Consider the following 19490-nt stretch of genomic DNA (forward strand, 5'->3'; position numbering starts at 1 on the left):
CAAGTCAACAATTGTGTTTCACATTAAGCAGTCGCTGGCAAAAATTAATCAACTATAAATAAGTAACAGAAACACTGATTGATTAAAATGGCAATTTAATTACAAACCCAATTTTCAAAAGGCAAATGATCATCAAAACAAAGAAAGATCATAACTCTGCATTGACAACTGCATTTTGCATTTTGATCAAGACATTTAATATGTGTGTGTTCTCCTGCAGTAACATGACAAAAGGGGGTTTGAAATGGATTTTCTTTTTTTCATTCAACTTCCTGTCTCAAGGCATGTTCAAAGCAGAAAGAAAAATAGTTTACATTGGTAAAAGCATAAATATGTCTCTGAACAATACAACAAGTGTCCTGTATGTTGCATCTAGGCAGCATTTTCCACTCTAACAGGGTAACGTTTGTGTTACTTTAACCTGGACTCAATTTTCCCCATGTTTTTGTGTCTAAAATGGGAACAACAATTCTTGAAACTGGTTTAGTTTTAAGCAAGACGCATGCTGCCATCAGCAGCTAAACAGTCTGCAATTTAACAACCCAGGGCATTTGTGCACCATAAATTTTAAGTCTACTAAAATGACTTGTTTTTGTCACTGACAGGCTCAGATTGTTATCTAAGTGTCTGACAACATTACGGAAAGGATCCCTCCAGAGATAGACCTTTTTATCATAGAGTAAGATCCTTTTTCTTTAACATGAAACAGTCCCAGAATTGTATCACCAAACCAACCAGACTCTATTTAAATAAACACTAATTTAATCATCATAAAACACACTTCATTCAAAGTCGACGAAAACAAAATTAAACTCACAGTAACCATCTTGGTTCATCTATCCAGTGTTCCAATAATCACCAATTCTGATTTGGTTTGATAAAACCGTTAAATCACTTAATTAGATATGAAAATGCTCTGGCCCTAATTACCCTAAAATTACTGCTTTTTTAAATGGAGTCTGGTGCCAAGCCAAGTAGTGGACGTCCTTTGATGGTGCACAAGTGGTCGGAAAGGTACATTGCAACCTGTTTCGTGACTGCCAACTGCAATGCTCTCAATACTTGACCAGTTTCAATAATTGTTGTGCCTACTAGTCACTTATGCACAAAAACTTAGGAAAATAGAGTCCAGATTGAAAAATACTGAGGTTACCCTTTAAGGATGCTCCATACAAGGACAATCGCTTTAACCACAAGTACCAATTCACACAGTACTGCTCCAATTCATTAATATGGCTGCCATAATGAACTGATGTAAACTGAGCAGTGGCTGTGCGTCAACCTCAACTCTGAAGAGGGACTGAGACTCTTGAAGTAAATGGTCATCTACAAAGCAATAATGATGAAGTCTTCCATGATTCTCCCACTCTCTCCTTCAAATCATCTGTATGCAGACACCATAGCCATTAATTGCTGTGTTGCAAACTTTGTTAAAATCCCTTTGGACCTTGAGAAAGTGCGTCTGAACAAGCAAAAGTCAATAGGGCTCTTAACAGGGCCAGGTGGTCTAATTGTGGTGTGAGTGTCATTGTGTTGATATAAAGTGTTTTAATTGCTTTTTGGATTAAAGGCCTTCACACACCAGGGGCGTGACAAATAAGCAGCACGAAAATCTGAAATACCTGCCTGCGAATATTTTGCATTAAAACTATTCATACCAGCAGCAATGCGAATATACGACAGTTGCAACACCAGTTCAGTAAAAGGTTTGAATAGATTCATGTCGGCTCATTCTTCAGAAAAAAGGATGGATCTGACATTATCTAGTGATGATGACTTTGTCCTCCTCTTCCTCACACATAGAAATGATTTTGGGTACATCCCATCCTACAAGGTAGAGAAGGAGAAGTGGATTTCCACTGCCTCATACAGGAGCTGAACCTCTGTCATTGCCGTCTCCTGTCATATTTTAGGCTGTCATATAAAAATCTGTGCTAAAAAATTTTAAACACTTTGTCATATTACAGGGTGCTGAGACAAACATGATCAACAGGTCTGCCATTTTCAATATGCTGTGACATGAGGTCCGTCCACCACAACGTGATTGTTTGATGCATTTGTTTGCAGTAAGAGACCTGAGACAAGTGTTGAGTTTGAAATGACGGTGCGATATGTTAACTTTACAAAGACAGCGGTGCGGATAAAAAGTAAATATATAAACACACAGAGGGATTAATGAATAACGGACCGTCTATAATGTAGTCTGTTTCAAATGAAGCTGGGAGCCTCTGCAGTTGTGGTGAGTAAAAGCCCCGCCGCTATTTGTTATTGTTATTACTTTATGTCCGACCGTGAGGATGTACCATTGTTTGCTAGCTTGATGCTAATGACAGGAACGTTAACTCAGCGGGTTGACAAAGTGCCTCTGCTGTTTCACACCATCATTTCCCCCTTTTACTCTGTGTGGTAACATCCCTAGAGGAAATATTAAAAACGCTGGGGTGTTGTTGTCACACAGTTGTCTACGGCAGCAGATCGTTCTGTGTTTCTACTGGTCAAAGTGACGGCTGTGATGGGAGAACTGGATCTCAGTGAAGGGCAAGTGGTCCATAACTTTAATTTTGGAGACAAAAAAAATGTAGGCTTAGCGCCCTGTGGTCCATTGCCCAAGTACTTTTAAAGTAATTGAGTTACTTTACTCAGGGAGTAACGCAGTAAAGTAACTGTTACTTTTAAAAAAAAAAAAAAAAAAAAAGGTAACGCAGTAACGTACTTTGATTACTTTTAAAGTAACCCTTACCCAACACTGGTGGTGAATTATACGCCAGCTAGTTAGCTTGATAGCTAACAGTAACATCCTGTGCTCCGGCTGATTCAGATGCTCTCCACATTGTTTTTACATTCGTACAAACAGTGCCTAAGCCGTCATGGCAAGGACAGCCCTGAATATCTCTGGTAGAGTGAACAATTACAGTAACATTGGTGCAAGTTAGAAAAGTTACAGGCTAGGCTTGTGTCCACCTCCCACACAACTGCCACCAAAGACTGGACACTCCTTGCAGTGGCCTGGCCTGACCTCTCAGACAGCTTTGTGGCTAATTTGATTGGTTGAGTGTTTGTAAAGTGGTATGTTCACGGAGAGTCCCTCAGCCTTGTAGTGCATTTGTACACGCTCATTCCAGATATATTCAACTATCCAAAGCAGATATGGCAAAATCATTGTCACTTACAAATCAGATTGCGTACGTGCCTGAATGAAGATCACAATCCTGTAACGTGATTAATTGTGTAGCCTGAGTTCAACACATTCATAACTTCTACACCCCATACTCAAAACTGGGTCTGTGTCTGCTACATGCTGCTAAGCTTGGGGCTAATAGGCAGAGCGATTAGTAGGTGCATATCTGATTGCCTCAGAGAGCGTGGGCTGGAGCTCATCTTTCAAACTCTGGGTTTGCATTTGTTTTCTCTGCTCTAAACCATGCCACATCCCAAGGGGGCATTTTAGAACACTGAGGCACACAGAGTGACAAATTACCATTTTCTCTTGTTTGTATGCATAATGGAACTTCAATTACTTAATGCTGATCTTATGCAAACCAGAAAGCCTGCTTTCTTTAAAGATACTGAGTTTTTGTTTCTGGTCTGTATTGAGGGCACTGAAATGTGCGTAGAGGTTGAAGAAACTCCTCTCATGTCAAGTGTGTGAGTTTTGCTTTAAGTTACAATTTATTTCTTGGACTTCTACTGCATTTCTACAGTAGCAGAAAATCTCAGAGATGACAGGTTAAATGGCATGTGACAAAGGGCTGCGGCCTTGCAGTCTTATACTGTACAATACTGGGCTGCTTCTCACTTTAGTGAGCACAGAATGAACGTATGAATTTTAGATCTTTGGTCAATGTCGGTCTGTCAGTCGCTTCACCACTTTGGTCCAGCTTGAAATATCTCAACATCTATGAGATGTTTAAACCGCTGACTTTTCATGTAGATCCATCGTTAGTTAACACGCTAAACTAAGATGTTATACAATAAACATCAATATGCTAGCATTATAAATAACAGCCAATTGCCCTTATGACTATTAAAACCACTTCTGCTTGCTGAAACTCTTCTATTGCTCACGCTGGCCATGAAGAGATCACTTCCGAAGATGCTCTTTAATTAGTCAGTGATGGGGGACAAAATCCACGGTTCTCATTCAGTGCAACAAAAACAAAATGTAATCCGAAGATTATTAGAAGTTTTTCAAAAATACTGGGCCGCAGCAGCCTGAGTTAATTAAAACAAGTGTGTATCTTCCCAAGTTACAGTCTTTTCGGTGTAATATTCTCTCTTTTTGTTTCCCCAGACAATGTTTCTGCACTGAGCTGCAGAGGAGGGATGGTAACACAAAGGAAAAAACATTATTTGTACTAAAAAGACTGTAACTTTGGAACACATCTGCTTGATTTGTCTGAGACTGCAGCGATGCACAGAATGAAGACAGTGAATTTTGTCCCTGTGTTTCTAACACTAAATGCATTAGGAAGACATAATTACAGCAAGCAAAACCTGTTTCAGTGTTTGTATGTGAACCTATCCTCACAGCCTGACAGACCTGGTAGTATGGCTGTAGGAGGTAACACAAAAGAATTGCGTTAAATGCTAATATTATAGATTAATTATGTTGTAATCACATGTCATGAAGCATATGCCATGTTAGCTGCTTATTTGTTTCCTATAGTGTTGATATATGCATGCTTACATACTATCTCAGAGTCCACTAACATCATAAGGTGCTGGCATAGTGTTGTTGTCTGGCTGGAGTTCCAAATGAAAGAGGAAGTGATTATGATTGATTAATCATTTAGCCCCTGGGTGTCACATAGAGCTAATTTAGATAGCTTAATTAATATTAGATTAATTGCTTTTGCACGCTCTAGTCAAGGTTAAAGTGTTATTTAATAATTTATATTTGAGAACACTTTACCTCAGTTGTTTCAATTTCCTCTACGACTCAACTCTGTCTGTCACCACCTCCACTGGGTGCCTCAAGGACCGTGCCGCCAGTGTGTGTGTGTGTGTGTGTGTGTGTGTGTGTGTGTGTGTTCTAAAATGTATTCTAAAATGGAAAAAAAAAACAAAAAAAAAACGCATATCACATTCAACACAGCAGCTCTGGACAATGTTCTCCTGTTGAACACCCCATTTCGCAGATACAGAATTACATAATGTAGGTACCAAACATGGTGGAGAGTGAAATCAATAAGCAGTCTCAGAGTGCTTTCCATTTAGCTACTTATGCTTTCTCACGTCTTCCATATTCCATCTTGTGGACCTGGAGATGGTAGTCTGCAATCATGGAGGAAGCTTTAGTCCTTAGTGTCTTCGAGAAGACTGGAAGAGAGGAGGGAAGGCTACATCCTATGTATCCTGTTGCATCCTGACTGGATGGTGACATCACTTCAGTGGAAATCTGTTTAATAGGTTGTTATCTGTGGTGTAATGCAACAAAATAATAATACTTTGTTACAATACTTAAGTATCTTTGGGAGTACTTGAGTTTTTATATTTCTGTCAACCTTCACTTTACTCCATTTCCTAAATAAATTGTATACTTTTACTCAAATACATTTTTATACATTGGAGTAAAAGTATTTTACTTCAATATCTATGTTTTTTATGCCCATAGCATTTTTGTTATTTCTTTAGTACAGCATAAATCAAAGGAAGTAGTCCATACCCATTGAGTGCAGAGTTGCCCACGTACAGTTTCACATGGTGTGTATTTGGGATGCAGGTCATAGGAAATTGCAAATTAAATAGTCAACTGAACCCATTAAGAAGAGCAATGTATTCAGACAGAGTTTTTGTGAATTTGACAGTACGACTGCTTTATTGAAAGTACAGTAGTACCATTGCCAATAGTGGGATAGTTAGCAGGCTAAAACTGTACATTAGTAGTTGAGGTAGCACGTTGAAAGGCAGATAGTTAAAGTGTTTATATGTTGTACTGACTTATAAGTGGGGCGCACTGGTAGTTCACATGGGAAAGGTGCAGCATACCATACCATGACTTAGTCATACCAAAAAAAACAAAAAAAACATTCAGCCACAGCGATCGATCGCATTTTAGCCATTTTTAAGCATTTTTCTGTTGTTATAACGCCACCCAGTTGCCAATTAGAGTTAAATTTCTCCAGTCACCTTGAGGCGTCCTGTTCTACATATCTACTAAGTTTAGTAAAAATCTATGTGGCGGTTAGGCCTAGATAAGAAATTAGCTCTCTAGCACCCCCATTTTGTTTGATGGGGTCAATAATGGAGGGGTCCCCTCAGATTATGTGTGGTCATATGCCTACTAAGTTGCGTGGTGATTGGTGAAACCCTTGAGATGTTATACACCTTTATGTGATGAGCCACGCCCTCCGCAATATTCATTGCCTTATAGAAGCTCAGTTTTAGTAAGTTTTCCAACTTTGCCAAGAGGGAACTTCAGATATTGGTCCCTAGATTATGTTCACCAAGTTTCATGCAGATCGGTCAAACTTCCTAGGAAGAGATCGATTTTAAATGTTTTTCAAAAAACATTTGGCAGAAAATATATCTAACAGGAGGTTATGGGTTCTTGAGGCAAATTTGTTCCTCCCCGTCCCCGTAACATTGCTTCATTCGCATCCTCCCATGACCCTCTACCACTGTGCCAAATTTCATATGGATTGACCAAGTCAGTGAGGAGAAAAACGTGGAAAAGACACACAGACACACTCACACAAAGACACACCCACAGACAGAGTTTTCGTAGTAAGATACTTAGCACATCTATTTCCAAACAGGCGCATAGGAGAGGGATGAGAAGAATAAAACTTACAGACAGCAGTGCAGCATCGTTGCAGCATTAAATCATTATTTTTGCAAGTTAGACAGTGTGCAGGAGTCTTTTCTACAAGTTTTACTACAACATCAAATAAGACGCTTTGGCAAATCAGTGGCTCTAGCTTGCAAGTTAGATCATAGGTTAATCACATAGAGGAAGTGCAAACAAGTGCACTTAGTTAAGTTTAGATTTCCAGTTAAATCCAGGCTGCATGTCAGATTAGATGCTCCCTGTTAGCGACTACACGATTAAAGCAGAAAATGGCATCCCACAGCAGGGAGTGTGAGTAATGATCCAAGGATATAGATCTGTGACAGGTAACTGCTCAGTGACTGCTCCACTGCAGTGTCAGCCTGTGATAGTCAAGGGGTTTCTTTAAGTCCTTTAAGGTATGAAGAACACTTAGTTTTTCTTCAAGTGTAATGTATGCTCCATTTTAAGGTGGTGTACATGTTAAGATGAAATAAACTTCACAATCCTCAAATGCTGACTGTATAGTTATACTTTTACTTTCAGTTCTTAATAGCATTTAATATAATGAACATACTTTTGATACTTAAGTACAGTGAACCAATTGGAAACCATTGCTTTTAGACTTTTACTTAAGTAATATTCTCATAGGTGACTTTAACTTCTACCAAAGTCATTGGCTCTTAAGATATGTGTACTTCTATTCAAGTGTGGCTTTCAGGTACTTCATCCATCATTGATTGTTATAATCAATGATGGATTGGTTGCTCCAGTCATGGCCGAGATATGCAGCCTTTTTCACTCACATTAGGAGGACACAGCACATGGAGTTTTTATAACCCTCAGGATCCTATAATTCCACTGTGCATCACATGTTTAATGGAGCGTTTGAGTGATCCTTGTCAACGTAAAGGTCACATAACTGCATTGTATTCATCTGTAATTTAGTCTCAGGCGTTTCTCTCTTTCATTTGTCTCATTCATGGGATAAAAACATCAGATGAAAAACGGCACTGCTGTAAATGATGGAGGGCAGGTATAAATTCTGCTGTTAGTTCTTGTTTGCATTATGGAATTTTATCACACTGCACTGTTGAATGTAACTTCTTCTGCAACTTAGTGATGCATTTGACCATGGGAATTTGGGGCTTGAGAGAGACACAGATGCACCATTAGGTTTGATCTCTCTGAGGAGCAGGAGCAAGAACCCCCCTCTGTGGGCTGCATCCTTCAGAGAATCCATGACATGACTGTAAACTATAAAGTGGTCACTGCAGCTGACCTGATCAGAGTGTAAGTAGTGAGCTGGTGTGAAAAAGCATTACTGCTATATAAATATTAATGAATTCTAATAGAACGCAACATCCAGGAAATCAATTCTCCATTAGTCCCCAATAAAACAGATGGATACGATGGCACGTTAAACAAATAAAAAGCGCCCACGAGCTCGCCCATGTATCTCATGCTCTCGAGATATAATTATGTCCAGCTGTGCATCTGACACAATCTCAGCTGCCCATTTGTTGCCAGAGGAGTTGTGAGAAAGAAGTTCTGTCAATACACGTTAGGGCTTTTGAAGCTCTGATCATCACACCGTTAAAGCGGAGCAGACAAATGAGAGAGTCTGGCTGATGCAACAGCTTGAAAACATTGGTGAAACTAACTCGGTGTCTCTCAAACGTCATGTTTCTATAGAAATTAAGTTTCACTACATGCAATAGGAGGTGCACAGGTTGAACATTACATGGAGCAGCTCTGAAACCAGATCATGCATGTACTGTTATCTCCAAACATACAGTAGTCTCCATTTTTTCTACACTAATCTGCAGCCCAGTACACACAAATATAATAGATACAGAATAGCATATCAGCCAGCTCTAGTCGCTCACACCAACACACAAATTACCGCCGTATTAAAGGGTCAGTTCATCCAATTGATACGTATGATAATGGCATCTAGTCATGCTGGTAGGACAGCCCTTTTTTTTACATAGATGCCTGACAGAGTGTATTCAGCAAATTTACTAGCAAACTCAACCGTCAACCCAAAGACAATTTTTTTCAGATTGTAGGCAAAAAATTGACTAACTACGCTGCTTGTTACTTACGCACTTATATTTGCTTTCTATATTTCTATCTACAGTGGGACGCGATCACAGAGATGGATGAACAGAATAGACCTATTCACACCTTCCAGGTTTGCCATGTAATGGAGCCAAACCAGAACAACTGGCTACGGTCTGGATGGATCCAGCGGCAGGCTGCACAGAGGGTCTGGACCACATCACAACGCACCTTCAAACACATTATGTACTTTGCCAGATATTTGAATCAAATGAAGTAGTCTTGAAGCAGGGCCTGGTTATGACATCGTCTCAGAGATGGGAAAGTATCGACCTATAACTGGAGGGAACGCACTCTTACATAACACAGCAGGGAAGAAAAAAAGAGGCAGGCAGAAGTACTTTAACACAATAAAAAACGTGACTTAACTGTGATAGAGAGCTGCTGATTTTCAAGTCAGTACAGAACAACTCATAATAAAAATCAAAGATGATGAAGGATTGTTTCTTTACACACTGAGTGGAGTGCTGCTCGTTATGTCTGAAATAGAGCTGGATTACAAACTACTAAAAACCCTTTAAGTCTGCCACTATATCAGATTTTCAAACGACTGCATTTCAAAAAAAGCAGAAACCTTTATATTTTTGCTATTGCTTGCTTGTAATTTTATACTGTATTTTTTACCTTTTTTTATTAAGTTGTATTGTTTCATTGCGTCATTGTTTCATCGTTGTTGTTTTTGGTTGGTTATAGACCCTTTTACAGCTGACATCATTAAAGATAAGCATGCCCATGTTTGTAACAGCAGTGGCATTTTGTCCTAGCCATCTAGATGAGTTAGAAAGCTTTAAACATTGAATTAAAACTGGGTGTCAGTATCAATGTTCCAACATGATCACAACTGTTTCAGAGCAACAGGTTTCATTTTAACAAGTGTCTGTGCTAACTTGTGACTCAGCCGAAAATGTCAACATTGCTTGTCTTGACAGCAGGTGTTGAAAACTCGAACAAAACATGTAAGTGTCGTTGTAAAAGCCCCCAATTTTACTTTATCATTCATTCATTAACTGTAACCGCTTATCATGTTAGGGGTCGCAGGGTGCTGGAGCCTATCCCAGCTGACATTGGGCGAGAGGCAGGGTACACCCTGGATAGGTGGCCAGACTGTCACAAAGCTGACACATAGAGACCAGACCATTCATGCTCACATTCACACCTGGAAGCCAATTTAGAGTCACCAATTAACCTGCATATCTTTGGACTGTGGGAGGAAGCTGGAGTACCCAAAGAAAACCCACACACAAAAGGGCTCTCCTACCACAGGACCCCCCTTGCCGTGAGGCAACAATGCTAACCAATGTACCACCGTGCCGCCAATATTACTTTAATCAATTCTAAATACATACTCATCTTTGTTTATTATCTATGCATTTACAGAGTGACACATTAGGCTAAAGGTCACCTGTTAGCACGGTTACTCGTTAAACTCAAATACCGGCGGCGTCTGTGGCTGCAAGCTGTTAAACATGTCGACTACCACTGGCCTGAGGACACGATCAAAAATTCTCTAGGTACAGTAAAACAGAAGCAGAATTCATGGCAGCTCAGCTGTCAGCTGTAACCATTACAGCTGTATCATCGAGTACTGAACTAGCTAGAAGGCCAACAATACAAAAAACACTGTGCCATGCAGGTGCAATTCTCTATTAAGACATAGTTTTCAGGTTTGTTGATTATAAAGTGAGCCTCATATGTGGTGGTCTTGTGTCCTTGTCTCTGGGCTAGGGATGATTCCTGATTTAAAGACACAAAAGTCTCTGAGTCATGGTGTCTGACATTCATTACATGACCACAGATAACGTTGTCATAAGCATCTGTAAACAACTGAATGTTGAGCTAACCGTTCACTAATGGTACACGGATCTGGAAGTTGATCACCATTTGTCAAAGTCCGTATGTCATGATTTTTGGTGGTTAATGCCCTTGCATATTTTGACAAGTTAATACACTTCATCATACTTCCGTTGCCATCCTCCTTGCACATGCTTACGAACATCATAATGTTTCTAAAATGTAAAAAGGTCTGTAATATCTAAACCTGAAGAGCTAACTGAAAAAGCCTGTATTTGTAAAGTCTTATGAGCTTGTGATCAATCAGTTTTTCTATCTGTATCTTACCTCAGGTATATGTGGAGCTGCGCTTCACACTGAGAGACTGCAACTCCATTCCTTGGGTTTCTGGCACCTGTAAGGAAACCTTCAACCTCTTTTACCTGCAGACAGAAGATCCGCTTCCTGCAGGGACGCGGTTTCGACCTACTGACTATGCTAAGGTTGGCTATCTGAGCTGTATCATGAAAAGACTGTTGTGCCATTGGTATCATTCAGTAGTGATGAACTGTGCTTATATGTTGGTTTTTTTTTGTTGGCTTTAAAGGTGGACACCATAGCGGCGGATGAGAGTTTTACACAGACAGATCTCGGAGATCGTGTTCTTCGTCTCAACACTGAGGTCAGGGAGGTGGGGCCGGTGACACAGAAGGGCTTCTACTTGGCCTTCCAAGATGTGGGAGCTTGTATTGCGCTTGTGTCTGTGAAGGTCAGTGAACAGAGGTGGTGCAGCTTATGTTTGCATGAACTACAGCCATGAACCTGTCAATTCTATTTCTTTTTAAAAGACTGGCAGTGCTTCAACATCCTGTTTTTCCTTTTCACATAAGGTTTTCTATAAACGCTGCCCGTCGACTTTACGGAACCTGGCAGCATTTCCTGACACGGTGCCACACATGGACTCATCCTCTCTGGTGGAAGTAAGGGGTGCATGTGTGGAGAATGCAGAGGAAAGGGACACGCCCAAACTGTACTGTGGTGCTGATGGAGACTGGCTGGTACCACTGGGCCGCTGCGTCTGTAGTATCGGCCACGAGGAGATGGATGGTTACTGCCGGGGTAAGAAAGTGTGTTTGTGTTTGCACTAATTTTAGAGCAGGAATCTAACCAACAGTGCACTGAAGCTGCAGATACGGAGAAGGAATCAAACACACAGAGAGAGAAATGGGGAGTGGGAAGAGAAGGCATTGCATTACATTAACAGATCTCAAGGGCCTCACCAGTCATCTTCAGGAGTTTGAGTTTACAGAACTGCTATTCCCTCCTCTCCTTCTAAGATCCCGCAGCCTTGTCTGATCCTCTCCATCCACATCTCTCTTCATCTCTTAACAGCTCCACCTCCCCCTCATCATCTTCTCTCCTCTCTTGTCCACTTTGTTTACGCTTCACTTACGCCCCCCTCTTTCTCCTCCGTGTCCCTTTTATTTGCTCTCTTTTCATTCTTCCCCTTTTAATTCTCACGCTTGCATACTCTCATCGCCATCCTTTTCTGCTATGACATCCTAAACAATGTGAGTATGAAAAGATTAGTGTATGTCACCAAGGACTTCCTGACATTTCAAAATCATTACTTTGGCTCTCACGAGAACTCTCTGGACTCTATCAATTATTTGGTTCAAATAGGAAAGTAATTTCTTGTAATATTAAGCTGTTTTTGGATTCTCTGCTGTTTATACGTCTGCTGCCTTGATAAAGGCCATGTTTTGGTAGATGACTGCATACACTTTCCCCCATAACCTTTGCATAAACACTCTGAAACCTAAGAACTTTGATAAATACCACAAAGCCTCTATAAAAGCCTTTTTTTTTTGGGATGCCTCCTCACTAATTAGTCGTATCAGCATTACCCAAATGTGCTCCATTGTCAGCAAAACAGATTATGAAAAAAAGTTTAAGAAACTGTCGAGTTGTTCCAGATAGTCTTTGGCCTGGTTTCTCAATTTGACTGTGCAGACAGACTGGGGGCTAGCTGGCTAATTGCCTTCATTTGTTAGTTTCACAGCTAATTTAGCCCGCACCTAGTCTTTTTTAAAAACTCCCCCAACCCTCTGTTTCATTTACGCAGCTTAGACTTACTGTTGTAATTAAGGCAGGTGCTAAATGGAGCCACACTGCATGATTACAATTGGAGTGCACCTCGTGTTACTCGCTACGTTTTGCAGACTTACAGAAGTCTCAGCTGGTTGGGGTAAAATTCATGTAGTGCCCCTGTGGTGATGTGGTTACTCAGGTTATTACAGAGAGAACTCCAACAGTCATTAGCACAGCTGATATGTAGGACAGGCTGTAATATCTCCTTTATTTGCTCCTCGGGTGTAATTTTTTCTTTTTATCTTCTTCTCTTTTATCTGCTTCTTATTTATCCTTTCTCTCTCTTGCTCTCAATCATCTCAAAGATGTAGTTAAACAACACAGAAGCCTGTCAGGAGAGATTACTGATGAGACGGCAGCTTAGGAGCAGCACTCTCATGGTGTCCCTCGTATATGTCCTACATCTATATCCTCCCCGTTCCTCCTCTTTGGCTGACAGTAGTTGCTTCTCCCGTTTGTACTGTAGTTGCAACAGTGTCTAGAGGATCTTGGCAGCCGCTGCGATGAATGGGTCAGTAACTCATGTAGCAGTAACCCACTTGGCATTTGGAGAACAATGCGGTTTGTCTGTTTATTCAGTCGTACTCAGTCGAACTAACAAAACTAAGGTGTCAGACTTCTGAGGTAGGGCTGGGCAATATATATTGATACTGTATCAATATGAGACAAGATATTGTCTAAGATTATGGATATTTTAATGTCGTAAATGTTGTCTGTTCCTGGTTTTAAAGGCTGCGTTACTTTAAAGTGATGCAATTCTCTGAACGTACCAGACTGTTCTAGCTGTTCTATTATTTGCCTTTACCCACTTAGTCATTATATCCACATTACTGAGTTGACAGTAGGAATCTAATGCAATTTTCTACTGCAACACTGACATATATTTTGATATAATATTTACCTAAAATCTATTTAGAAGCAGCTCATGCATTAAATAACCAGGCAGGAATGTCTGTTTTCAGCTAATTCAGCAAATTACACAACTGAAAAATCCGGTGTTTTGTCACATTCATGAAAGAAAGTGTAGAAATATAATATTGCCATAAACCACTCCTGTTATTGATTCGTTACACTGCTCACAATGGTCTAATACAGCCAGAGATATTAAAAAGGACAGCTTCCGACCTCAGTATAAACGCTATGGCAATATCTCTGACAGTTGACAGATGTACAGTGTATCGGCTCACAGTACACAGTATATCATCCTGCTGCCCAACTCCAGTTGGCAGAACTGAGCTCAGGAAGATTTGAGGATGTTTCAGGGTTCTCAAAAAAAAAAAAAAAAAAACACTCTAGTTCTCTTGGTGTTTGGTATCTGTTAGACTGCAGGTATTATTGCAACTCTAGTTTTGGACTTGCTATTAAACCTTGAATAATAGCTGGATAATTTTCAATGAAACAGTAGTGAACAGCTTCTGTCAGACAGCACAAAATCACACTTTATTCCTTCCTTTCCTTTATCCGTTATTACACACATGCATATCTATATTTTTCAAAATATATGATAAATAGTAAGTGTAGTACACAATGGTTATTGCACAAAGTTCATTATGGCTTTATTGTCAGCAGCAAGAGAACTGCAATATAATTCCAAGCATTAAAGCTGCACATTAATAATAATATATGTGAATATAGCCCACATACTGCATGATCTGATACATCAGCACTAATACTGACATTATTAATTCAGTTTATCAGTGTGGTTGTAAGATTCAGTGTTTCCGCTATCAGCTATCGTTCAAGCATGGCAAGCTGTGCCACAGCAACCCCTGACCTCAGGGTACATTACGTGAAAACTACATGAGAATTCCACCAAGTTATACAGATATTAAATTTTGTGGAAAGAAACCACTAGTATCAGGAACAGTAGAAATATATAGAGAGAAGAATCAGTGCATCTATAAGACATACTGTGTAATAGTTTCTGGAAATCCCAAGAAGTTAAGAAAAAGAAGAATAAAATTAAATTAGGAAAAATAAAGGACTATAAAGATAGATAATAAAAAATAAGATCATATGAAATAACATAAAATTATACAATACAATATAAAATAATATAAGATTATTCAATACAATACAAAATAAAATAATATAAAATTATACAATACGATACAATACAATACAATATAATATAGTATAATATAATACAATACAATATAAATCTGTTGTCTCTAAAAAATAATAAACTGTCACTACTACTTTCTTAATTACTGAACATAAAAGTTAGCCCTAGCATGTGTATACATGATGCTAAAATTAGAAAATTAGTTAAACACTGGTAACTTAATGGCTGCAAAATCGCTGTGGAAACACATCCCTATAATCTCAGCACTAACATTAGCCTTAGCGTGCACAGCTAAATGCATCTATTGTTTAGTTTATTATTAATTACAATCACAGAAAAATGTAATCAACCACAATATTTTAATACAGAGTTTAAAACTAACACAATGAAGCACAGCAAAGTGCCACACTAGCGTTAAGGTTAATCAATAAGAGTGCTGACAAGGGTTGTGATACAGAGCTGTACACAGGTACCTATGTGATAGCTGTGACCAGGTACTACTAGAAAATGTAGTCAATGTGATGATAATTGATATTTTACTGCATGTGCAATGTTAGCAAAATCCAACATGCCCTGTAAATAAAACTTGAAAATTGAGGCCTACAGTATATTTCCACTTTTGACAGAGCTAGTCTGGCAGTTTCCCCTTGTGTCAAGTTTCTGTGTCTGCTACACATTTCCCAGAGTTATCTCTGCACTGGATGAACAGACATGAACTTATCATCTCACTGTGTCAGAAAGAAAACAAGTATATTTCCCAAAATGGCTGTTCCTTTAAGACTCAGCCTTCTCTGAAATACTGTTGTAGCATCCTGGGTAAAAGAATCCGGAGATATTGCTATGCTCTTTTGTTTTGCTGTGCAGGAGTTATAGTCGGGTTCAGAAATGTCAGGGACCATCTATTGAGTTTGAGCTGCTGTGCGATTCTCAAACGGCATCTTTGAACTCATTAACTTTAGGTTAGCAGAGGTGATCAATGCTAACAACACATTATGGCCTTGCAATTAATGATTTATGGGCTTTAATGAATTACGGCCAATTCTTTTTTTCCTCATCAATAATTTCCATAGGTCTCGCAGAGCTTGTGCTGTGCTGAAGATGTGCACTTTGCAAGTAGTTGCAGGAAGTTTAGGCATGAACTTGCGGTGACTTCTGCTTTCTCCTCGTTTTCATTTTGGAACACTGCTTCAAAGGGTACTGTGATCAAAGCTGTCTGAGAGGCAGCATGGGGAAAGAGCAAAAGAGGGAGAGAGAGCGTGCGCGAGAGCGAGCAAGAGAGAGAGAATAGGGAAAACCCCAACGCTCCCAAATATAAGCAGAGCTCTGCGCTAACACGTCCATCTTTCCCTCCCAGCTGCCTAAACAAAGGCATCAGCGCTTATCAAACCCTGCTTTCCACCCCAATAGCATTCTGCCAGACTGTTTTGACATCTCAATCGAGTGCTTTATTATTCTATTCCTTTCATTCAGTGTCAGCCACAAGAGGATTACTCAGAGATAGGCTGGTTATATCATGACCTAGATAAGGCAACATCATAGTGCTAATGCTATTTGTTCCACATCCTTTCGTCACACCATCATATTCAAAAGGAGACACTGAATTGTGGGGGAAGCTAATAGAGAAGTCCTTTTGAATTTCATTTGAATCAGAATAAATATGCAGACAAGACCAAACACCAGTTGGCTAAGTGATTATATACAATAGCAGAAAAATCTTCTATATTCAAATATTCTAGTCTCAACAAAACCTTTTCAGTGATAATGTTTGCAGCTAACACCTCCTGTACTTTTCACAGAGTCGATACCTACGCAGCCCGGTTTCTCTTCTTACTGTAAAAACAAATAGTGAGGAAGCAAGTTAACAGAGATTTTCAGAATCGCACAAAAAGTCCATTAGTGTTTTCCCTTTTCTCTTTTTTCCCCATGACCCATCCATGTCAGAGTTCTCCAGAAATCGACAATACTTAGCCTGCTCACTGATGACCCCTGCTGTCTCGAGACACAAGATTGATCAGGCAGGAAAAGTACAAACTTGTGACCTTGAATTCAGGTAAAGTGGAATAGGAAATGAGGAAATCAATACGTTCTCTTAGTTGTATCTGAGCCACTGTGCCCCTCTTCTGTCCATTAAGGACTGTGTTTACTCCGGCCTCTAACGCAGCTCAGCCAGACTAGAGCATCACTCATTCTCTGTGAACTTCCCATCTGCATATCAAAGCTGAGAGTCCAGAGTAAACATAGTCTCTGGCTCCATCTGTTTCTGACAACGTAAAGCCAAGAGAAAACTTCCAACACAACACACCCAAACAACTCAAAATCTCTTAGTTGGCACGTCATTACTTTCCTGCAAATGTGCAGGTGATGAACTTCCTTTGACCGAGCCCCTCGTAGGTTATCTGTTGACACTCCACTCTCAATCGTTCATAAGCAATAACCTGAAGGCAAAGTTTAATCATTGCAAGATGCTTTTAAAAAAGTGTCTTTTTTTAAGGATCAAATTACAGTGAGTAATTTAAAAGGGATCACCTGTTGAACCCGTAGTTAATTATCACCAGACGGCAGTTTCCCTCAGCTCTGCGGAGCTGTGCAGCATCTTCCAGCTCATTGTTTTGCTTTTCCGGCCGCATCTTTACTGTTTTGATTCACTTACTGCTCTTATCAGCAATGTTTACAGCAGGCAGGCAGCCTTTTTCATGGGAAAACACTCTTCAAAATGCACTTTTCGTAACCTGCCGAGCACCAAACGGCACACAGGCAAAGAGTTTAGCAGCTAAAGAGCCAATTACTTCCCTTAGTAGTTGGTGGAGGGAGTGAATTTTGGACACAAGCTCAACTCCAAATAAATGTAGCTCCATATCTGGTGCATATAAAGTAATAATGTAACAATCTTGCCTTCATAGCTTGTTGTGCCGCCCTCAAGTGGCCAAACACTTTCGGTATGGTACCTTTGGAACCAAAAGTAACCCTTCAGACATAGTACCTAGACCCTACAGTAGCGTTTCGCCTGCAAACAGTACTCTTGAATGTGGGCAGGGTTGTTGTCACTCTCCGTCCAGCACTCCTTGTATTTCCTCATTACCGGTGACACAGAGGGTTGTTTATTGTCCACAGAAAGAGGCTGCACGCAGACATTTTCACAACAAAATGACACAGGCCACAATGAGATATTTAAAAATAGTGGGTTTGTGTATTTAGTCCATCTAAGGCAAGCTCGGGGGTTTGGTGTTGCCGTAGCCCACAGGAACAAGGCTCCACAATGCTTTTTTTTTCTCCATGTGAGGACTGGGATATATTCAGTTAACATAACCTGGTCGACATTAATATATATAAACACTTGAAGAGCCACTCATTACTAAAATTTCGAATCTGCTTGTGAACTCTGAGTAACATCACAAGTTAACGTTCGCCTTAAAACTTGCTGGCAGTTGGCCCAGTGAATTATTTTTTTTCCCTAAAGGCAGAAAAACATCCTTTCATTCTATAGTTAGAGTTCTAATGAAACCCTCTACGGTATGAACAGTGGTTACATGAGCCTCAAACCAGTATTGACCAATCAACGGACTGCAGTGTTCACAGCTCCACCTTTTAGTACCAGATCTCTGTGCTAGGCACCCCAACAGAGGGGGCACCAAAAATGGGAACGGTATGGAACGACATAATTGGTACCATCCACAACTTTTCACAGTGGAAACAAAAAAGAGTGTTACTTGTTATGTAACACTCACAGCTAAATAGGATTTAAGAGTCAAAGAGAAGCTATGGCTCCACACCATTCACAGTATATCATCAAGACCAGTAGCACGCCGGTGTCATCAATTAAAGACTCCCAAGCTATTTAAAGCTGCAACTATTTGTGGAAAATAATAACCAAAATTAGTTTTTTAAATAATTCTATTAGTCATTTCAGTTATTTTTAAAGCAAAAATGCCAAACATTTATTGTTTCCTGCCTCTCAAAGGTAGGGATTCCTTCATCATATATGATAGTGAATTGAATGTCTTTGGTTTTTGAACTATTTGACAAATAAAACAAGACATCTGAAAACATCTCCTGACATTTTTCACTGTTTTCTGACACTTAACAGACCAAATGATTAATTGAATAATCAACAAAATAATCTGCAGAGTGATTGAAAATGAGAAAAGAATGTCTGTTTCAGCCCTGAAGCTATTAACTGGTGAAACGTACTGTGTCTGCGTCACTGTTGTGTGTTTTGTGTGTACAGCAGGATTTGCTCTGAATGGGATTTGGTGCCAATATTGTCCTTTTCATGAATAAGAATGCGTTCCATGACAAAAAGCCAAACAACTGATAGTGTACAAATTGGATCTCATTATGTGCCTGTGTGTGCACATGTGTGTGGGGGGATGTTTTCAAACTTTTTGATAGAAATAGTGGTATGAGTATTGTAATTGCTTTTTGGTGGTGCTCTTCCCAGCGAATACCAGAGAGCAGGGAGCAGCTGGAAATTCAAATGAATCTGTGTGTTTGTTGCCTTTGGCAGGAGCTCAGTGTAGGAGGAAAGTAATATCCAAGTGACTGAGGTGCCTCAAAAATTGGAAGCTGGGTGACAAATTACTCTTCTCATTAGGAGCTTAGCAGCGACGGTAA

General features: G+C 39.8%; 1 protein-coding gene across 1 annotated transcript in view; it reads left to right on the forward strand.

Moving 5' to 3' along the window:
* Window positions 1–19490, forward strand: part of epha6 (eph receptor A6) — an 80336-nt gene that overhangs the window by 23931 nt on the left and 36915 nt on the right. Inside the window, exons 3-6 of the mRNA XM_049598259.1 lie at window positions 8913–9041; window positions 11017–11166; window positions 11271–11432; window positions 11554–11782. Coding sequence (XP_049454216.1) covers window positions 8913–9041; window positions 11017–11166; window positions 11271–11432; window positions 11554–11782 — 670 coding nt within the window. The remainder of the gene's footprint in view (window positions 1–8912; window positions 9042–11016; window positions 11167–11270; window positions 11433–11553; window positions 11783–19490) is intronic.

The sequence above is a fragment of the Epinephelus fuscoguttatus genome, linkage group LG2 (genome assembly GCF_011397635.1).
Source record: "Epinephelus fuscoguttatus linkage group LG2, E.fuscoguttatus.final_Chr_v1".
Lineage (NCBI taxonomy): Eukaryota > Metazoa > Chordata > Actinopteri > Perciformes > Serranidae > Epinephelus > Epinephelus fuscoguttatus.